Source organism: Emydura macquarii, unplaced genomic scaffold (genome assembly GCF_026122565.2).
Source record: "Emydura macquarii macquarii isolate MOO-44397 ecotype Brisbane River unplaced genomic scaffold, CSIRO-AGI_Emac_v2 contig_705, whole genome shotgun sequence".
Classification (NCBI taxonomy): Eukaryota; Metazoa; Chordata; order Testudines; family Chelidae; genus Emydura; species Emydura macquarii.
In genome coordinates this window covers 6,923,287-6,945,162 of record NW_027130842.1, presented here as the reverse complement: position 1 = coordinate 6,945,162, position 21,876 = coordinate 6,923,287, and the positions used below count along the sequence as shown (strand labels likewise).

At 39.4% G+C, this 21,876-nt stretch overlaps 2 protein-coding genes across 2 annotated transcripts in view; both read right to left on the bottom strand.

The window, feature by feature from the left end:
* ZC2HC1B (zinc finger C2HC-type containing 1B) overlaps positions 1–5,098 on the bottom strand; it is a 17,181-nt gene extending 12,083 nt beyond the window's left edge. The window contains exon 1 of the mRNA XM_067542234.1: positions 5,068–5,098. Coding sequence (XP_067398335.1) covers positions 5,068–5,098 — 31 coding nt within the window. The remainder of the gene's footprint in view (positions 1–5,067) is intronic.
* Positions 1,838–21,876, bottom strand: LTV1 (LTV1 ribosome biogenesis factor). The gene is made up of 11 exons (XM_067542359.1): positions 21,742–21,876; positions 19,877–20,008; positions 19,064–19,255; positions 17,706–17,793; positions 16,177–16,321; positions 15,111–15,357; positions 13,316–13,443; positions 11,311–11,453; positions 10,951–11,003; positions 9,867–10,067; positions 1,838–7,533 (listed from the first exon to the last, which is right to left on the bottom strand). Exons 1-11 carry the CDS (start codon positions 21,742–21,744, stop codon positions 7,420–7,422), a joined length of 1,446 nt encoding a protein of 481 aa, XP_067398460.1. The 5' UTR covers positions 21,745–21,876; the 3' UTR covers positions 1,838–7,419.

The window sequence follows — 21,876 nt, the reverse complement described above, 5'->3', positions numbered from 1 at the left end:
GTTACACAGAATCTCTTAACCATAAAAAAAAAAAATCAATGGTCAGAACAGGCCCTATGATTGCTGGGGAACTGATTGTTTCGAGGTGAGAAAGGGCCCTTTATGCAGTCACCTATGGGCTTTATTTTTCTCCCCCCTTTTGAGAACTCTTCACCTCAGTGGTGGGGTAAATTCCATACCCCACAGGCCTCCAGAATACATTTCCTCTGTTTATCTTACCAAGCGGAGGAGCCAGTGTCACCATTTCCATTTGACAGTTTGCAGTTTAATATAAGAAATGTTACTGGTTACCATTCCACTAAAGACTTACTAAGTTGCATGGTTAGATACTATGATGATAAATGCCTAGATAGGTAAAATTCTAACTTTGGATCTAAGCCAATTCATCTGCTCCTATATACTTGTTCTCAGCACCCTGCTCTCTGCTATTGAAGACCAGCATCTTTGGCATGTCAGCCCCTCTGATGCCTCATCTTCCCAGCTGTTGGCTTCCTCCCCATTCCTGCACCTTCCCCACTGCCCAAAAGAAGGAGAGGCTCATACATCTTCCTCCCTCCTGCCCACTTGCCAGCTCTGTTTTAATTCTTCACTGTCTCTGGCCTATTGCCCGACATAATCACCTTTCCTTTACTTGTTCCCTGCCTGAGAAAGGAGTGGTGGACAGGTCACACTGTGGCTCTTGGGAGATGGTGTAGTGTGAGGACAAACACCAAGAGCCATGTTTTAAGCACCAACTGGAGAACTCTTCAACCAGGAAATTCATACTTTTATTAAACGCCAGCTGCAACACATCCTGGTCTTCCCTGGTAACTTTAGAGGACCAGGAATTCTATAAATCCTCCGTATCTCCCTTTATTTATAATAAATGATTGGCTTATAATTTGTCTTACTGTATACACACACACAATTCAACATCAACTTCAAATTCCTTAAAACTATTTACACTGCCATGTCCCCATATCAATTGCATTTAAATAGTTCTGAGCAGTATTCTAAAGATCATGTCTTGAGCAGGTATGATCAGTCTTCCAAGCCATGTTCTCATTTCTGTTGAGTCTGTGCATGGAGTTCCCAGTAGAGGGGGATCACTTCCTGACAAAATACCTGTAGGTCCCAGATCCTTTCTTCCTTATCGGGAAATACTGAAGATGAACCCAGTTCCTCAAGAGAAGTACTTGTGGAGTCACCACTAGCTAGGATGTGGGAATTTCTGCCAACATCTGAACAGTTCCAAATGTCTGGGAGCTTTTGAGCCAAACTTTGTTCCCTGATCTCAGTTCAGGTAGTGCTTTTGTTCTGTGTCCAATATTCAAGTTTTGTTACTACCAAATTTTTATCTCAGCATCCCGTTTTTAAAATTGCTTCATGTTGGACAACTTAGGTTTAAGCTATGTCAGGTAAAGGCATCCTGAGTCATCTTCCCATCATAAGTTCTGCTGGAGATAGTCCAGACACAAGCAATGACGACAGATATGCCAAGGAATGCTTTATATGGGTCCAGTGATTTTTGCAGAAGTCTTTTTAAAGTACACACTGCTCCCTTCACTTCCCTATTGCTCTGGGGAGAATGTGGACTATTAATACAATGTTCAAAATAAAAGCCCTGTGCAAATGCTAGGAATGTTCATAGGTAAGAGGCCCATTATTAAATATGAGGACTTCAGGAACTCTATATTCCCGAGTTTCCCAGAGATGTCTTTCTGCAGCATTTAGTCTCTCCCACTGGACCCTCACAGAAGTTATCAAGTTTGCTGCCACTAAAGAGACAGACTACACATCAGTCTGCTACTTTAACTGCATATTTTACCCTTCAGTTTAATACACAACACTCAGACAGTTTTGTAACAAATCAAGAGTAAGTTTATTAACAAGCAACAGATACTTAACTGATAATAAGTAAGACTAGAAGACAGTTATGGTTAGAAGTAAAAGAAAAAACACTTTCTAGTGATGAAACCTTAACTTCAGCAAGTTACAATCTTGGTCTAAGCAGTTTTCTCACCTTTAGGGTTTCCAGAGTTCAATCCCCTGGGTTCAAGGATCCAGCTTTCTTAGATTACAAAAGCTCTGGCCCCTTGTGTCCATCCAGCAATGGATAAACAAAATAGCCTTTTTTCCTTCTGCTTATATCTTCCTAAATCTTATTGACCCTGTTTCAAAAGGCAGGAAGGCTTCCTGGGGGTGCAGCTGCCATCCCCCCTTGAGTGTGTTAAGTGGTGAGCATTCCTAGCATGATGCAGACATGTGGATACACCTCCTGTATAGATTGCTTTGTGCATTAGTATCACCCATTGTGACAGATGGCAGATTGGCAATTCTAGAGACAAATGTAGACAAATACAGGCACATTTACCAGGAGTGCAGGCTTCCCAACCTTGATGTAGAGTGGGCCACCTCTAGGGGGTGGTAAAAAGGCAGTTCAAATCTGCTAACTTTGCCCACACACATGCTAATTTTGGTGGTGATAATTTTCTCTTAAGTGACTGCAACAGTTTATTTCCATAGGCTAAAACAGCCATCAGCTAATGGCAAGTTTTACTTATTATTACCCATTAGAACTGGTCAAAAATTTTCAGTGATCATTTTCCATTGAAAATGAAAACTTTTCATGAGAAAAGCACATTGGACTATGTTCTTAATTAAGACACATTTTAAGCAGTTTAACATTTAAGATATTCCTTTTCAAAAGAGTGAAAAATTCCCACTGCTCACTTCCTGCCTTCACCAGAACACTGAACATTTTTTTAGAAAAGTAGTGAGATAAAATAACATTTTATTCCCTTCACCCTGACTTTTCTAGAAGAACCAAGTACGAAACAGGAGAGAAGTAAAGATTTGTAAAACCTAAAACCAGTTCTCTAAAAATGACAAATTAAAAAAGCCTGTTTCAGTTTGAGAAATTCCATTTATCTCATACAATAAAAATCTGTAAAAAACAAAATCAACTGATTGATTGTAAGTTAAAAATGCCAACCAGCTCCACTGATCATACCAGATTAAAATCTTCTACCTGGAGTTGAAAGGCTCTCTCAGCAGCTATCCAGTCACGAGGAACCATCTTTAACAAGTGCTACTGAGGCTTTAGATATACCTAGACCAAGGAATGGTGTAACTAACATTTGTGAAGGTGTTAACTTTTGATTTCCTTAGAATTTTAATATCTGGAATGTATTGTATGAGACTGGAACTCTAACTTGTGTAAGCAAAAGCTGAGATTGCCATATACACTCTGAAATAACAAAAGGAGTATCTTTGATTTAGAATATAAGGAAATCAGTGCTGCAAAGTCATATACTGAGATTAAAGTAGACCTGATCTTCCTCATGCTGACTGGAATATAGCTCAGAACGTCATTCTATAATGACATCATACTAGGAGAGTGGAGATGTGATACAATATAGAGTGTCACTACAGAGATTACAGCTCACCAGAAAAGAAGCTGAATGTCCACACTGACGTTTTACTTTATTCCAATCCTTTTAAGTCATAAGCTACAAAAAAATTAGGACCCTTATGGACACAGTGACCCAATCAACTTGAAGATGACTGTCTATATTTTTGAAGCAGCAAACCCTTTTGTGGCTATTACAAATTTGAGACAGCCTTTTGTCTTTTGTGACAGAATATTTAGCAGATGCATTAAATGTCCAAGAAAGATTTTATTTTATAGTAGATAAGTAACGTTCACTTGTGAAAGGTAATTTTGTATTAAAGGGCTAGCAGAAATTTAGCATTTGCTCAAATAGCTAGGAGTGATCCAGACTAAGCCAAGTAGTAGGCTCATTAATAAATAAATAAATAAATATAAAAATAAAGGCATACCAGCTAACATCCTGTACCACAACCCCACTCAATTATAAGTTTGCATATATTTAGGCAGAAGCTGCCTCTCCATCTTAAAGTTATGTTGTACCAAACCCAATATTGAAAGATAACTGCAGACATTTTGGGAAGCAACAAAGGCTAAGCAATTTAATTTAGAAGCAACTGCATTTTTCAATGGGAAAATGGTTCAATCAAAGTTTTTTCCAAAACCAGCAATAGTACCATGTCTTAACACAACACAAACAATATCACTCTTTCCACACTGAACCCAGCATTAGGCAAAAACAGTAGATTGGACCTCTTTACAGGTAAACTCAAGCAAAAACTTGCTTGGGGAGGAAAAACGATGACAGACTTGTAAGTGTAAGGGTCTGCACGTGATGTTATAGAAGTGAAGATAAGGTTTGCCACTCAGATCAGTATGAGACTCTTTGCAAGCTTTTTTATTACAGCAGACATTAGGAAAAGAATACTCAGATATATATATTGTAACCTGATTACAACCATTTGTTTATTACCAATGGAGGACCAAAGTAATTCTATAACCTTTTGCACTGTTCCATTACCTCCCCTCAATTTAATTATTTCCAACCAACATCTTTCTAAGCCTCTATGCTCCATTCTGCCCATTGTTCTCTCCCTTTTAAAAACGACTATTGACTTCCCCATTGTGTCTTTGCTCCTGCTCTAGCCTGTTCTTGTTCTCTTTACCTTTCATTCATTTTTACTCTACAGAGGTGGTGAAACAGAAGAAAACGGAAATAATGCAGTAATGAAGCAGCACTGAGAATAGGCCTGCTTCACCTTCCTGTAAGCAACTAGAGCATAAAATCATTACCAAACTGGCTTTATATAGTATCACTCCCATTTTCTGGGCATAATTTGAGGCATATTGGGACATGGACTGTGGCAAATCAAATTCAGAATAGCTGAAGACATTGTGATTATTCTTTAGGTATGTGGGAGAAAATAAAATGAAGATTTTCTTGCCTGATGTGGCTCAGAGTTTTGGCAGTAAAACTAGCTGCAAGCAGACTATCCTTTTTCATGACTTCCCATCTCTGCTTTAGCAACCTAACATAATATCCAGCTACAGAGGATTATGGTTTGTGCACTTCAGAAGTGTACAGCAGCAGATAGATCACAGAACTTGTTAAAACGTGGCAATATTTCTAATAAAACTCACTTTCATGTTTACTAACCCACATTATACTTTACTCAAAATATTTGCAAGTTACTCACCTGTTCCATTTAATTCCTTCATCTGACTCATCTCTACATGCACATTTCTCAAATTCCGTCTTTAAACACTTTCAGGAAACATGGGTGATAAGTGAAATTTGTCCACCTACACAGTTCACATGCTTGCAATAAACCAAGTTGCCAGTTATTAGCAACCAAATAATTAACAATTATGACACATGCATCCTGCCCCATCCTGTAATATACATGAAAACTAGTATAGCTAGAAGTCAAATGAAAGCCTTAACAAAGATGTTTTTGTCACACAGGACTACAACAAGATTTTTCTCTCCCAGATACCATAATCAGATGGGTTAATTGCTAAAGATTGGGTTAATACTGAATCGGGAAGAGATTTAAGAGAAAAGGAAACTGGTTTTAGGTTTGAATCTCAATAGTTCAATCTCACAAGCAGCTGTAGATATTATAACCAAAGCATTCTGAACAGTTTCTGTACACAGAGGATTCACACTGCTTTCTGCTAAATAAGGGAAAATGTAGGTACTTTTTGCTAAGTAAGGGAAATGTAGGTACTGCTGAGTCATTTCAAACTAGGGATGAACAGAAATTTTAAAAAGTAATTACATCAGACCCATCGAGGAAAGAAATACTGTGCTGAAGAGCTTAAAAAAAACTACCAAGAGCAATGAAAAAAACCTGACAAAAACTTGACAAACTGAAAACTTTCCCCCCTTTTAAGCTGCACAGGGACCAACCCCAAGGTGTTCAGATTGATCCAGCTGGGATGATTAAATTAAATTAGCAGTAATTTAAATTCTCTCCCCCTTACATCCTGAGGTCCTGTCCAGAATTCTTCCAAAATAGCACTCTATCATAGACATAGGTTAGGATTCTACCAGAACTTCCCACCTATACGCAGCATATACAGAGGCTTTAACGTTGAGCTGATAGTGGCAAGATGGCATGAAAGGATGTTCGTGTTGTGGTCCTATAGAACTACAGAGATGAGGTACTTCCCTTTTCTGTTAATGAAAGGGGCAATTCTTGCTCACCTTATTCAGGTGCATAGCCCTGTTGCCATCAACAAAATGGCAAACATCAAAGCCAATGCAGATTCAATGGTACAGTCTAGGGCAGTGTTTCTTAACCTGGGGTTTTAGAGGGGTCGCAAGTGCAGAGCTGGTATTGGGGGTGGCAAGAAAGGCAATTGCCTGGAGCCACAGGGGCGCCATGAAACTAAGTTACATGCCTCAGCCCCGTGGGGGTGGGACTCAGGCTTCAGGGGTACAGTAGTTTGGAAAGGTTAAGAACCACTGGTCTAGGGTGTCTGCTTGGGATGAGACAATGCCCATCTCCAAGAGGTTCCTGCCCAGGTCATGAATGATTTTGACCCTGTACAGCCCTGATGTTTGCATTTGTAGTTTGGCTCCCTCACAGCGCAATGCTAAGGCTGCAGAGTTAAGGTCCCAGAAAGTCAAGAAATGCAACAGAATTTTTGTTGTGTCTCACACACGTAGCATATGCTCCTCCTTTTTTCCTGGTTGTGTGTAGTTTTGACTTATTGTTTTAATATTTTATAGCAAACAAAGTATACAAGACTGATCAGTAAAAGCAAGTTAATTTCAACAGGAAATGATGTTAATGTTGCTAACTTCGATTTTAACTGCATAATCTAAATCTTGCATTATATTTCAACTGCTACATTAAATGGAAACCACAACCATTTAAATTAAAGGGTTGCCTAAGTTCACAACCGCTTTCTAAACATCTCTCTCAAAATACTATTTTCCAGTATTCTTCACAATAGTATTCAAACAGCAACAGATACCTCAGATAACAGGACAGGGCTTGGGGGAAAATACTGTATATTCTTGATATACAGAACTGTGCTAAGGTCAAAGCATCGTTTCCAACTGAGCCTGCACTGAAATACCACTAAAAGGGACAGAAAGAATTAGTTTATGCACATTCAGATAGGTAAATCAAATCTAGAAACAACAATGAGATCTCTTGAATCACAATAGTGAAATTTTCTTAGTATGTACAAAGATGGTTTCATAGAAAAATATATTTTTTCTGTAATTTAAGTATCATAACACACTCCCAGTGTAACTTATTTTATAAATAGCGGGCACGGTATGTTCATGACAGAAAAATACAGTAATACTACTATAAATTTAAATTTGTAATCAATCAAAAATTGATTCAGTTCATGTTTACATTTAAAAAAAGATGGTAAGTTACTGGATCTGGTTATAGAAAAATTCAAATACCATGTTATGAACTTCTGTCCATGATAGGACAAGATTAAAAAAGTCCTCTCTTTTCCCAAGATCCTAGCACAAAGAACAATGCAAAGAACTTTCCACAATATGAGAGTCATTTATTCCATTATGACAGCTTGAGCCCTTGAACATTCTGTCTCAGATTGAGCAGTTCTTTTTCTTGCCTTGTTTTTTCCATCTTGAAGGCTAATTTGTTGGCTTTCTTCTCCGTTCTCCGTTCCTGCAAACATGAATGATTTATACATTAAACCTATTTTCAAGATTTGCAGAGAAGTATATAGTTTACTCCCAACATCTTCACAATCCAAGATAGATATCTGAATAACTTTCAGAGACATGCTTAAATAAGGCCTGGTCTACATATAAAACTTGTTGATTTAGCTACATCACTCAGGGGTGTGAAAAATTCAGACCCTTGAGATGTAGTTAAGACAACCTATGCCCCAGTGTAGTCACCACTACACTGATGGAAGTAAGCGTCTATGCTACAGTGGAGTAGCTGCAGCGCTGCAGCAGTATTGTAGCCCCTGTACTGCAAGGTGCCCCTCATAGCTGAGTTCTAGACACATGCTGCTTCACATCCTCTTTTCCCAGTTTGAAGCATGTCAGCCTCCTATATGGCAAAAAGACTCCAGTTTCAGTTCTCTCTCCTGTTTTTCCTGTGCAAGTGGCTGCATGATGCAACATTTAAAAAGGTCAGAACAGGTGAAACAAAGAAATGGAAAGGGCAGTGGCAACCATAGCCAAAGAAATTAAAAGTAGAAAGTGAATTTATTTCAATACTAACAGCCCCAGGAAAAAACAGGCCAAAGACTTAAGAGAAACAGAGAGGGAGAAGCCATGTAGGGTGCCATTATGGGGGGGGGGCAGGAGCTTCCCCCCCAGCTTTGAACAGGAGATCTGACCGCTGTGCACATCTTAGCACCAAGGCAACCTGAGTTTGGAATGTTTGTTTTGCAGAGGAGAGGGGCTGCTCCCAGCTTGTGCCCTTGTGGCAGGGCATCAATATTTTGTTTACAGAGGCAGGGTGATTAAGAAAGGCCTGGGGATTAGATTAAGGATCTGGAAGTCTAGAGGAGCCTGTAGACAGAAATCCCTCTGGAGGGGGAATTGGGGATGTTGAAGAGAGAACGCAGGGGACTCAGAAGAAATACAGCCAAGCCCTCTGAGCCAAGGTTACATTCAGAAAAGAGGGAGATTTGCGGTATCTGTGGAGGCGCTGATTACAACACAAGTTTTATCTGATTAAGGACTGGAAGATGTGACCATCCATTTTTTTTTCCAAGAGGAAGAGCTGCTCAGAGCTCCTGTGCCTGTTTATTTTCCTTTCCTGCCTGCAGTGCCCCTGATATACCTCAGAAGATTCAATTATTTTCTCAAAAAAATTTTTTTAAATGTGGAATTTTCTGTGTGTTTGGTTTTAAATATTTTCCTGTGAGAACTGCAACTCAATCACTGTAGTGTTGGGTTTAAGAGCCTTCTGGAAAGTAATTAGCCTTTAAACATAAGTGTAAGCAGTGTTGCCAACTCTCATGATTGTCATAAGTCTCATGATTATGGTTTTTCTTAAAGCCCCAGCTCCTGAAGTCAAGTGGATATGTGATGATTTCTGCCTTCATTCTTAAAGGAAAAGTAAGTTTCTAGCCCTCATGGATGTGACAAAAGCTTCAAATGTGACCCTAGTGCACACTAAAGGCTCAAAAAGCAGAAGGCAAATAAAAAGAACACCATATCTATTATTTTTACATAAGTGTCAGTTTCATTCCAGTTTAAAGTCAGTTTCTAGTCTATTATTTGTAGTTTGGTAACACCCCCTATAACTCCAGGTAAGTGCAGTATAAACTCAAAGGGCCTTTCCCTCGTAGGATGCTTCCAAAAGTTAAGCGATCTATTCCAAGCTTAGTGAACCGCAAAAAGTAAGTAGCCTAATGATAGAAAGTAATCTAGATTTTTCTACCATTGTTTCAATTGTTGTATTCAAGAGTTTGTAACGAAGTAAGAACATATGTTAACATTCGAAACTTAACCAGTGTCCCTTAAGTGACTTGACACAAGATGTCAGAACATGTTAGTATTAGAGCTGAGTGGGTCCAATATTTATTTAATTTTCTTTCTTTATATAGGAATTAGAAATTAGCTGACAGGAGCACCATATCTAAGATATCATTGGCAAAAAAATAGAGTTTTCAGGAGCCTAAGTAGCCCAGTCCCCCAAAAATCTGAAATGGCACCCATGGCAGAAGCTAAGAGCAGATAGTTTTTCCTCTAAGTAGAGAGAAATGGAAATTGAAAGAAACCGAGGAACTTTGAGGGATGATAACCAAGAAAACATTTTCCTACTTTTGGGAAAAATAATCAAACTTCCCAGTGGATGGTATTTTCCAGAAAGATACAGAAATCAACCCTTCAAGACCAGTGAAATTTTTCTCATTAGTTTCCAGAAACAAAATAGATGGGCTTTAAAAGAAAAAATGGTTTTAAAAAAATACCAAGTAACAGAGCAACACATTTTCATGTGGGTCTTTCTTAAAATATTTAAAAAATAAATTTCACCTTTCGTTCTTCTTTTATAGCCTGTTTTCTAGCTTTTCGATCCTCTGTGCTCTCATTTTTGGAACGCGGCTGCGTGGATACTTTGGGCAGATCACTTTGATTAATCATTTGGATACGTTCAGTCTGCTTCGCTGTAAAACCTCTCTGAGGCAAGATACCCAGTGGGATTCCAGTCTTGTGAGAAATTTTGATTGGTTTGGACTAAAATACAGACAGATAATACATCAATGAATTAGTTGTCTTTAACCCTCTATCCTCCCCCAGCTTTTCTTCCAAGGGTTACAGATCACCCTTGCTTACCAGCAACAGCATAGAACTATCAATAATGCTGCAAATTTTTCAATAGTGAACACACAAGCCAAATTTTGCCCTTAAATAGATGCACGATTCCCCATGAAAGTCAACAAGAACTACATGCACATATCTGTGGGCAGAAATTGCCCTTAAAAAGTTATATCTAATGTTACTCTTTTTCCCTTCTTTTATTTAAATTTTACTTCAAAGGTGACTAACAAGGAAAAAAATTAGGGATGTATCTTTGCTTCTTCATAAGAAGGTCTCAAAAAAAACAAGGTTTGCTTCTTTTTTTAAACCTTGGAAATATCTAGTTTATTTTAATTTTGCTGGGGAACTCCCTGGAGGACAAAAGAACTGCAGTGGATGATCTCAGTCCTCAAAGGATCAGTAGAGATCCACCTTCAAAGAACTCAAATGATCTCAAAAGATCTCAAATGTGCACAGGTCACACTCTGATATTTGGGATATAATATAACATTCTTCAGCTATCCACAGTTCTCCAGGAAAAAACAAGTTATGAAAATGTTGGATATTCAATGTAAAAATGATTCTTCCTCTCTTAGCTCCTCCCTCACTTTGGAAAAAGAACAACTCACCTTCCAAACGTTTTAAAAATCATGAAACAGCAAAACAGACACAACATTCTTACCTCCCCATCCCATTTGCAGGTCAACTCAAAGACAAATACATCCAACATGAAAGTAACTGTCTTGACTCTATAAACCACGCTGCAGCTTAGATTTCTGTAAGCTTGATATAGTCTAGAAAATAAACCTAATGGTTTTACCTTTGATGGCTCCTCAATAAGTTTTGGATGATTATACAAATTTGAGTATGTACCTAAGGCAAGAAAGAAAATGCATATAATGGAGGATTGTACACTGAAAACTAATGTGATCCTTTTCCATAGCAATTTTAAAAAAAGTTATACATTAAGTTTGAAAGACTCATGGCAATTAGTTATGTTTTAGTGCACTTAATATACTCCATGACCAAAATTTCTTTAATGAGAATGCATGCAGTTATGTGCCAGTCAAAAGCACAGAAAAACAGATGCTATTTTAACTAAAAATCTTGCTACAAGTAACAAGACAATCTACCACCTGCTTTACCAACCCTGGAAAAAGTAAGAGCTTCACATACTTACTCAAAATAGATTCACAATCCCACTTCTCTTTGGGTTCCTTAATAACTAAAGTTATGATTTCTTCTTCTTCTTCCTCCTCACCCTTCTCGTTAAGGGGAGAATCTAAATCTTCTCTTGGTTCAAGAGCATCGGGTTTCACACAGCTTTTGGAGAATATAACAGAAGAGAGTTGGAGACAGGAAAAGGAAAAAACAAGAATGTCACTATAACTTCTTAATGCTGAAAAAAAGAACGAAGAGCTGACCCTGTCCCTCCACCCCTTTTATTTAAATTTATGATCATGTTTAAAAAAAAACAAAAAAAAAAAAAACACCCAAAAGACAGGAATGCCATTCCTACATGTGCTAAAAAAAAAAAATAAATCATACGATGACATCAAAATTTCCTTCCCCTACCCTCTCTCTCCACAAATGAGGATCAACAAGGACAAGTACAGAGTCCTGCACCTAGGATGGAAGAATCCCATGCACTGCTACAGATTAGGACTGACTGGCTAAGCAGCAGTTTGGCAGGAAAGGACCTGGGAGTTACAGTGGACAAGAAGCTGGATATGAGTTAACAGTGTGCTCTCGTTGTCAAGAAGGCTAACAGTATACTGGGCTGCATTAGTAGGAGCACTGCCAGCAAATCGAGAGAAGTGATTATTCCCCTCTATTCAGCACTGGTGAGGCCACATCTGGAGTAATGTGTCCAGTTTTGGGCCCCCCACTACAGAAAGAATGTGAACAAATTGGAGAGAGTCCAGAGGAGGAATGATTAGGGGGCTGGAGCACATGACTTATGAGGAGAGGCTGAGGGAACTAGGCTTGTTAAGTCTGCAGAAGAGAAGAGTGAGGGGGGATTTGATAGTCTTCAGCTACCTCAAGGGGTTTCAAAGGGGATGGAGCTAGGGTGTTCTCAGTGGTGGCAGATGACAGGACAAGGAGCAATGATCTCAAGTTGCAGTGGGGGAGGTCTAGGTTGGATATTAGGAAAAGCTTTTTCACTAGGAGGGTGGTGAAGCACTGAAATGAGTTACTTAGGGAGATGGTGGAATCTCCAAACTTAGAGGTTTTTAAGCTGCAGCTTGACAAAGCCCTGGCTGGGATGATTTAGGTGGGGTTGGTCCTGCTTTGAGCAGAAGGTTGCACTAGATGACCTCCTGAGGTCCCTTCCAACCCTGATCTTCTGTGATTCTATGAAATCTCCAAAATAGCCAGCCAATTTAACATCTGCACTGTCAGAAGTAGATTGCTAAGTAGGCTGCCTCTACTTTCAAGAATATTTGGCACAGAATATTCTGAATGAAGAAGGGGAAAAACATTAGTGAACCTACTGGCTCACTGGTCCCCTGGACCTGAATGCAAAAAATTAGGTCAAAAGTATTCAATTAGGCAGTATAGGGCACAGCATGACTTGGAGTGACCAGAAAGAGGAAGTGAAGGCACAGAGGAAACAGGAACTGGAAACAGCAGACAGAGAGCTTCTCTATGGGTATGATCTGTAAAGCCTACTGCCTGGAGTGCCTACACCAGTTGCCTGTGAGCTCATGATACAAAAGCATTCCACTACGTATGTAACAGGTTGTGCTGTATCACAACAGTCGTGGAGATACCCTGCTGCAGGGTCAAATGCAACAGCAATAACAGAAAGATGCATGGTAGGAGAAACCTGAGTCCAAATCAGCAACTTCCCTGAAAATCAGAAAGGCTAAGGAGGCCTCTGAACATTAGTTTTACTAAGTAGGATATGATTATACCCCCTTTCCCATAAGATTACAAGCACTCCATATCACTTTTTGGTATGTCACTCAATTCAACTGAAATCCACTCTAAATAAAAATATGGATACTTTACAAACATTAAACTATTTGCATCCTACAAACAAAAATATCGTCTCCATCAACATAAATTAAAGTTTAGGCAGATTTTATCTTAAGTGAGATAACATGTAACTAGAGTTAGTAACATGTAATTAGAGTTAGTTCTGATTCACATAAGTAGCTCTGAAAGTGCATTTTACACACTCCTTAGCTTTTTCTTTGTAGAAGTCATTCAGGACTTCTTCTAGCCGAGTGCTGTTGGCTTGAATAAAACCTTCTAATTCCACATTATCCAATGCTCCAATCTCGTCGTCATCAAACTGTTCAAAGAACTAAAAAGAGAAAAAACCCCACAAAGTTAAATGAACAATGAATATTTGTGTCTCGATTACTTCATCTCACAAATGCAATCTTTTTCAATAGCTTCTCTTGACGTTAAAAATACATTTTCACACTATTTGTAACAAAAATTTCTGCAGAGCAGAGACTATCTTTGTTCTTACACTGCTTAGCACAAGGAGGTCCTGCTCCATGACTAGGTCTCCTCAGTGCTAAGATAATAACGATAATTTCTTTCCATTCACTCCCATTTCTTTCTCCCCTTGTGCAATTCTTTGAAATAAGTCTACAAAACAATACGGTAGTAGCAGCAGCAAAGGATAGGCAGGCCTCCAGCATGCTTTCCCCTTTACTCCCATTGATATGAGACTATCAACAGTAAATCTTTCAATGTTATGTAATCAAATTACTGATCATTTCTCTTTTGTCTTTGGGGCATTGTTTGGGATAAGTAAGTAAATTAATAGCCTGCCACTACCTAGTAGAAAAATTAGACTTGATGCTTCCACCACACCTTTTCACACAATCTCATAAAAGCAAAAACATAATTATGTCTTATAAATCCATCTCACAGAACTAAAATACCACCTCCACTTTACAGATGGAAAAATGTGACATCACATGACATCACATAGCCTTTACTGCTTGGGATTCCACATCTCTGAGTAGGTCCTGCACCATTAGCAATGAAAATTATTACAATCATTGGGGGCAGGAAGAGAGGGAAAGAAGAAATCTATAGTTAGGATTATATCCCCGGGGCCTTTTAATACGGGGCTGAGACACTATGCAATCATTTAAAATTCACACTCACTCATTTCTTGTAATGTAAAATATTTGCAAAGAACAGAGATGTCTGTCACCACTGTGAAATTAAATGAGAGTCTGCACAGGCCTAAGGGTCTATGCATGTGGATCAGCTTAGCAGTGATTTTCAAACTGGGGTATCCGTACCCCTAGGGTACTCAAGAAAAATCCTGTAATGGTGGACATGGCATTTTATTTAGTAAAATTTGACAATCTAATCAACATTTAATCTCCTTTCAATTAAAATTGTAGCCTCATTGGTGTACATTTCCTTTCTGCTATGTGACTCAGAATCAGAGGTTTTGGAACTGGGCAGCACTACCCCTTAGGGAGAGACAGAGGAATGTTCTGGGGACTGTTTTCAAACTTTCTGAACTGAGCCTTTTCCCTCTGAGTTACAATTTTTGGTTGCCCGCTGCCCAGACAGACCGGGTGGCCTGCTTAGGGAAGTCAGCGGGTGGAGGTGGTGCTCCCTGTCAGAGCCCCACCGCGCAGTACTGGCATGGGCCTCTTGCCCTCCTGAACGTTCCTCTGTGCCCCTCTTGTGAGGGGGCCAGGGGGTTTGGAGGAGCAGGGCATGGCCCACACAATTTGAAAACCTCCAGAAGCAAAATATAAGGCAGAAATCTGGGGGACCATGTGACCCTGTGCGGTCCCCCACATGTTGCCTCTGCCTATCTCCGATGGGGGTACCTGATAGGCTACATACCCCTTTCTAAATAAGGCAGTCTAAAAAGTTTCAAAACCATTGGGAGGAGTGGGCTGGGGCAAAAAGCAGAGAAATAAGTTTAAAAATGTCCCCTCTCTCTTACGCTTAGGGCTTCTTAGCATCCTTATCAGTGAGCTGCCTCACCTTCTCAAATCTCTCATCTAGCAGGGTCAACTGCTCATTCCTTCTCATTACTGAAGAAGTCATGGAGTATTCTGTGAAACGGCTCTTGGTCTCCTCTTGCATGAAAAGAAACTCTTTCAACTCTCCATTAACTCCCTCATCATCTGACAAAGGACCCTCTGAATCATAATCTTCATCACTACCGTTGTTGTCCTTTCCATCGTCATCCATATCCTCCCACTCATCTTCATCCTCAGTATCAGAGCCCCTGAGTATTAATATATATATTATATGTGTAGATCAGCCAGTTAATAAATGAGTATAACCTGACAGTCTAGCCAGTGTTATTTTATCACCACATAAACTTATGCCAATTAAGTTAAATTAAAAGAAGAGTCTTCTCATGCAGATACAAGAAATCAAAATATTTAGCAGTAAAAATGCTGCCAAAGTTAAAATCAGGGTCTACCAATGAATATTTGATTGGGATTGATAGCCAGAAATGCTTTCACACTTGGTCATCCCCTTGGTGTTCCAAATGCAACATTTCTGGTTAGTTATACGTCAGAAAATGGGACAAGAAAAAAGAGCAAAAATCGAAGGAATGCTGAAATATTAATACTAGTAACATTACTTGCGCTCATGAAAGTAGCAGCACCAGTAGCTAATGCTAGAAATAATATGAAGTAAGGTATCAAGTTTACCAAGGTCTTGTAAATGCACTTCAGCGACTACCTGTAATATTACTGCCTATGATACCAGAAGTGCTTTGAGATTATGTTAAGATTGGAAACCTAGTTTATGGAATTTACTAAATAAACAGCATTGTTAGATATATATTTGTGAATTTAGAACTTACAGTCCTGGTAACTCAGACAAATTTTGAATTTGGACTTGTAACATCACCCCCCCACTGTGTTTGAGGCAGACATCTGGCGAAAACGTTTGCAATTTAAAAACGTTTGCAATTTAAAATATGAAACAATTTTAGTTTCAAACAGTGAGATTTAAAAAAAACAAAAAAGAACTAAGGACAATACTGCATTATTTGTTATGACAATAAAGAGTTCTGCAAAGCTCCATATACCGATAATCCTCTCCTTTCCACTCCCCTTTCCCTGGCTCATTGGCCTTTCGGACAAAGTCATCTTCGAGAAGATTATCTGGATTGTTGAAGTCAAAGTCGTCATCAAGAGCTGCGACAACATCAGGGTCAAAATCCAATCTGGGTCCTACAAAGGAAAAGAATGCATTAAAATTGGCATGGCATCCCTAAACCACTTCCCTGAAACAAACAATCCCAACTATAAATATTAATTTGCATTAAGTGGAGCTATTTGCTGAGCTCAAATATTAAACCCCTTTTTTGGGGGGAGGGAGAGGAGGAGGGAGAAGAAGGGAAGAAAAGAATCAAGAATTCATTAAAAGTACAGAGGCAGAGTTGCTGAGTTGAATCTGACAGTGTACAATGTTTCAATTAAAAACGATAACTCTGCTTATTAGAAGTCAGACAGATGTGTGGTCCAACAGTCTGAACACAGAAGGAGAAAGAGCGGAGATTCCTAAATTCTCAATTTCCCGACACAGACTTCCTCTGTGGCCTTGGGCAAGTCATTAACCTCTGAGCTTTAATTTTTCCTTCCGTAAAATGGGAATAATACCTACTTCAGTGGTATTTTCAGGATTAGTAGTTGCCAAATTCTTTTAAGGGCTCTATGTACAAGTGTTGTACATTATTTATTCTTATTTGGATGACTGCTTCTCTTATGTTTTAAGTACACATATGTTCCATTGCAGACAATATAAAAACCTTCTAAATTACACCCCCGCCACCCTCCCAAAACTAATCTTCTACTTCAGTTTGCTGCACAGTTATAATTAAAACTCCCCTTTCTGCCAGAAGGAACTGCAGATCTTAAACCCCAATAATAGAAAGTGTGATGGATGCTATACCAGAATGCATGAATCAGTGCACACATCAGTATATTTATGATAGCACAAGCACACTGTGAATCTTCGTAACACTGAAGATCATGAAAATCATACTACAGATTAAGACAACACTAACACTGGGGTGCTGAATGAAATTTACTTTCTTTTAAAAAGGAAGACAAACTTTGAGAATAAAACCCCAGTTCCGCACTGGGATACGTGTAGATGAACCGCTGCTTCAGTGGGACTCTACACGGGCACAAAGATATACTCATACATATCCCAGTAAAGGGCATTAAAAGACTGACAAAATCCCTTTAAAAAAACAAAACAAAACAAAAAACCCTCTAAAGGACTTTCCCTCTCTTCTTCCTTGTCCAACTTTTGCATAGTACAACAAAGCCAAAGCTTACAACCAGTTACTATATATAGCTGCAGAAAGCACTGATTCAATTACTGAAGAAAATAAATCTCGATTCACTTTTTGGTTCTCCTCAATTATGGAGACATTCTTTCCTCTGCTACCGAGCAGTACCTGAAGCAAAACAATAATATCAAGTATGGAAGGCTCATATTAATCAGTAGAGGAACAACCCTCATGTTTAATAAAAATATAATTTCATCTAGTCCCCGACAGTACCATTAGCTTTACAAGAGAAAAGCCAGCAAAGAGTTGTATGGTACCTGAAACAGGAGCAGCTTTATTTAACAGTCCCACATCCTCTTCAAACTCTGAGGCAAACACTGAGGAAGGCAACTTAATAGCAGGAGCCTTTAAACAAAAAACAAAACATATCTATTTATTTAAAATAGCCTTAAAGATGGAAGAGCGATCACACCTTTTAAAATTACTGCTTACTTACCTGGAGTAAACAAGATTTTAACTGATGTCTAAGTTTCTTTACTTTACTTAAGAAGAGCTCTGTGTAGCTCGAAAAATTGTCTTTTTCACAAACAGAAGTTGGTCCTATAAAGATATATCACTCACCTTGTCTCTTTACTGGACTTAGTAATGAAAGTTAGCCAATGAAAAATTTTTGCCTTTAGCATGTATATTCCCTGAGTACAAAGATTGTGCCTCTACTTCTATGAAAGCTTTCAAGAAGTGACTGAGGAAATGGCTGTGCAGGAAATATTCAGAAGCAACTTTCTATTTCCTTAACAGCATAAGCATTACTAAAGACCATTTTGAGATTTCCATTCTAAAGCTTTTTATTTGCGAGACTTTACACTTAAAAAAAGTGTTTCCAAAATAATTCATTTTATAGAACTTTTTATAACATGGCCAAAATATATTTAATTTTAAAAACTGTCACATGTGCCAGTTTTAATCAAATCTGAAAAACTTTGTAGAGCCACATTTCCCCAGGTCCCTTAACATAAGCAATTGCTGATTCAGTTTGTACACTGCTCTTGTACACTCCACTGTGTGTCAGGGTTACCTAATAGCTTTCCAAACCAGTAACATTTAGTGTTCTGGCATACTATTGCTGAATTTCAAGATTTCACTGTACTCAACATTGGAAGCATTCACCTGTATTTTCAGATTCCATTTCATTACTCTTCTCAACATTTGATAGTTTCTAGTTTATTATTACTTATTTAAGATTTCTTCACAATCGATCATCATAGCATTTGAGTGTTTTACAATTATAAACAAATGCAAAAGTAGTGTGAGCAACACACATGGTTTTTTCATACAACTACTATGGGATCCCCTCCCTTTCTATCACACAGGAACCTTCACACGGCCATGATGAAAATCATTGATGTGCTTTGCCGCTGCTAAAGAATAAATGGATCATGAATTGCCATTTTAATAAACTTTGACATAACAAGTTTCGTATTTGATCATAGGCAAAAATGCCTAGCCTTTGACTAGGAGAAAAACAGAATCCTTCATAAGTAGTTTACAACCACATGAACATTTGAAGAAGGTTATTAAATTTAAACATGCAGGTGGATTGCATGTTTACAGGATCTTAAAACTCTGCAAAATACAATACAAGAATGGTCAATAGTGTAGCAAATACTGTACTTACTGGAATTTGTTGTGTTTCCTCCTCTATCTCCCCTTCCCCTGTCACTCCAATGCTGCTCTGTCGTGCAGGTTCAACAGAGGGGACTAGCTCAGAGGGACCAGAGGCTTCTTTTAGATGCTGCAAGTAGTCATAGTCATCATCAAAGAACACACCATACTTCCTCTGCTCTTCTCTTCTCTGCTCCTCATCTCTCTTGAAATTATAAACAAGATTAGGATTAATACATTAGGTCAGATTCAAATTGATTAGCAATAAGGTGGATCTCAAATTCATAACTTGGGAATCCTGACATCTTGAAAAATAAGGTCACCTTACAGAAAAAACAGAAATGAAACAACCTTAGTCTAAAGGTTTGAGGAAGAAACCTGTTTCAACACATAGAAGATCAGTTTCATAGTGTAACTAAACTTTGGTTTTAAAAACAATCTAAATGCACAATTAACAAGGTGTCCAGCCCATGTGTGCCATAGTCTGTATTTTAATGAGCAAAAAATTTACACACACAACTTTTGCAATCCTCAGAGTGTAAAGAAGCTATACAAACATTCAGCGCACAGAGATTTTTTTTTAAAATGACTGCTCTATATAGGAGTGTAAAAAGCTATAAAGACTTGAGTGTGACCTCAAAAATGCAAAGAACTTCCTGCCTAACACTATGATAGGTTGGACTGAAATCTTCTAATTAAAACCTATTTCCAAGCCATCCCTCCTTTTCCCAAGTTATGACTCTGAAAGGGAAAACCTTATAACCATTTTATTCTACTGCCATATTAATTTCTAATCCAAACTTCAGCGGTAGAAGTGAAAATTTACCTTCTGTGCAGGCAACAGAACTCTCTGAGGTGCAGTATCGTCAGCTGCCAAAGGGTCCCTTTGACTTCTGTGCACTAGGTGAAACGTTACAGCTTTCTTTTTCTCTATAAAGGGTTTCTTCTTTCTGGGAGGCTGCAAAAGAATAGGTATGCTTACTCACTGTTTATAAAAAATGAAATATATTAAACTTCTCTAAGGAACCCCTACCCCCCACAAACACATATTCTTTGCTATAAAATTTCAGAAAAATGTTACACACTCTTAAATAGCTGGGCTTAAAAAGCAAACCAAAAAAGATGTGTTCTTGCCACATGCATTGCAGAAATCAAAAGAAGCACATATCACATGTTCTAAGTGTCAACTGCAGCTATGTATTTGTGTTCTGCAGAATTATACATTAAACATGAATTTTAGACTGGGACCCTGTCTACACTTACCTGTGAGATTCAGCGGCAGTCGACAGGAGTTACGCAAAGTACGCAAAAAACTTGCATAACTCCCGCCCACTGCTGAGCTTCTCTTCTGTGCTCTGTCTTCACTGCGCTGCACTGACGGGAACGACGCAGTGCTATGCTACTTGTGTAGCTGGTCTTAGTATGTCGATTTCTGGATTGACTGAGTGGGTCTGCATTGACCGCTCAGTTGATGCAGAGAAATCGATCTGATGGCAGCGAATTTGCCACTGTCAGTGTAGCCATAGCCTGATTATAGCACGCGATTTTCAACTGCGTTCTCAAGTAACTGTATTTTGAACATCAGAGCATATCTGACAAAGTTCAAACTGGGAAACAGGGAAATGGACAGGTGGAAATTCCTCAGGACAGGCAAATGTAGCTCCCCACATATCACTTGGACAGCAATCCATAAAAAATATTTCTGGCCCAGCTATTCATAATGAAATCATTAATTGAACCACTACCACGTACAATAAACGATCTCATCACCTCAACATCCTGAATTCCTCAACAATTTGAAGCATTATCTTCTTGGAATTATATTCTACAACTCTCAATACAACTGAATGGAAACTCCCCCCTCCCAACGTTTTCCCACCAGCGTAACCCCTCAGAATTCCAACCGGTGGAAAAAAAATGACGGAAGAACATTTTCAACATGTAAGTTATGGTCTAAGCCTACCCTTCCCCTCCTTGCTTTTTAATTGTAAAATGCAAATCAAATAACGTGACATGTTATGTAGCATTCAGGAAACCTTGGTTTGAGAATACAGCAGCTGCCAGGGTATGCTTTTAACATTGTTTGTGTTTTGGAATCCCATGTCTGGAAATATCACAAAATGAGATGCAAGACTGTAAGCAACATACACCATTACGGCCAAGCGTGAGCTTCCAGGGGAATGGTGGTGCAAATGCAATGTTCAAAATCCCGGTCTCGACTCCTGCCACCAACAGCTTGTGGGTTAAACTACGAAGTGCTCCTCTGAAGCCCATCCTGCGTAGAGGGCGGCATTGCAGTGATGAGCGTGGTCTGCATGAAACCAGGAAATAAATGCACCCCTATGTGCCCTCCTCACTCACATCCCTCCGATGTCAGCGGGAGGGTTGCACCCTGACGGAGGGTGGAGCCCTGCGTGTATGTAACACACGCACCTCTGAGCCAGCCTCTGTTCAGCGTTTTATCACCCTGGAAAGCTGCGCTTCCCCGTAGGGCCAGCGCTATTCCGACCCTGTGTGTCTCCTCACCGCCCCTCTTTCTCCTTTGCTGGACAGGGGCGGGCGAGTGACACGGCCCCAGGGCGGCAGCAGGCGCGGGGTCTGTGGGGGAGGGGAGGACTCGGGGGCAGCGCGCGCGCCCCCTCGCGAAGCTTTAACCGTTTCCCCTCCCCCCCCTCCGCGGCCGTTACTCACCATGGCGAGGAGGTGGCCGCACAATCCTTGGCGGCCGCGCGCTACGGGACACACTGACTGGACCTGGCGCAGTCCCACGTGGGCTAGCGCGGCGCGCGATTACTGCACTTGCACTTACAGCTGCTCAGGCGCCGC

Excerpts from the sequence above, each read along its gene's own strand:
- LTV1 (XM_067542359.1), bottom strand. Across the intron at positions 11,454-13,315 it reads TACAAAGAAAAAGCTAAGGA|CTGTGTGAAACCCGATGCTC; the intron begins GTGTGTAAAATG and ends ATTCTCCAAAAG. Across the intron at positions 10,068-10,950 it reads TTATTGAGGAGCCATCAAAG|TCCAAACCAATCAAAATTTC; the intron begins GTAAAACCATTA and ends TCTGTATTTTAG.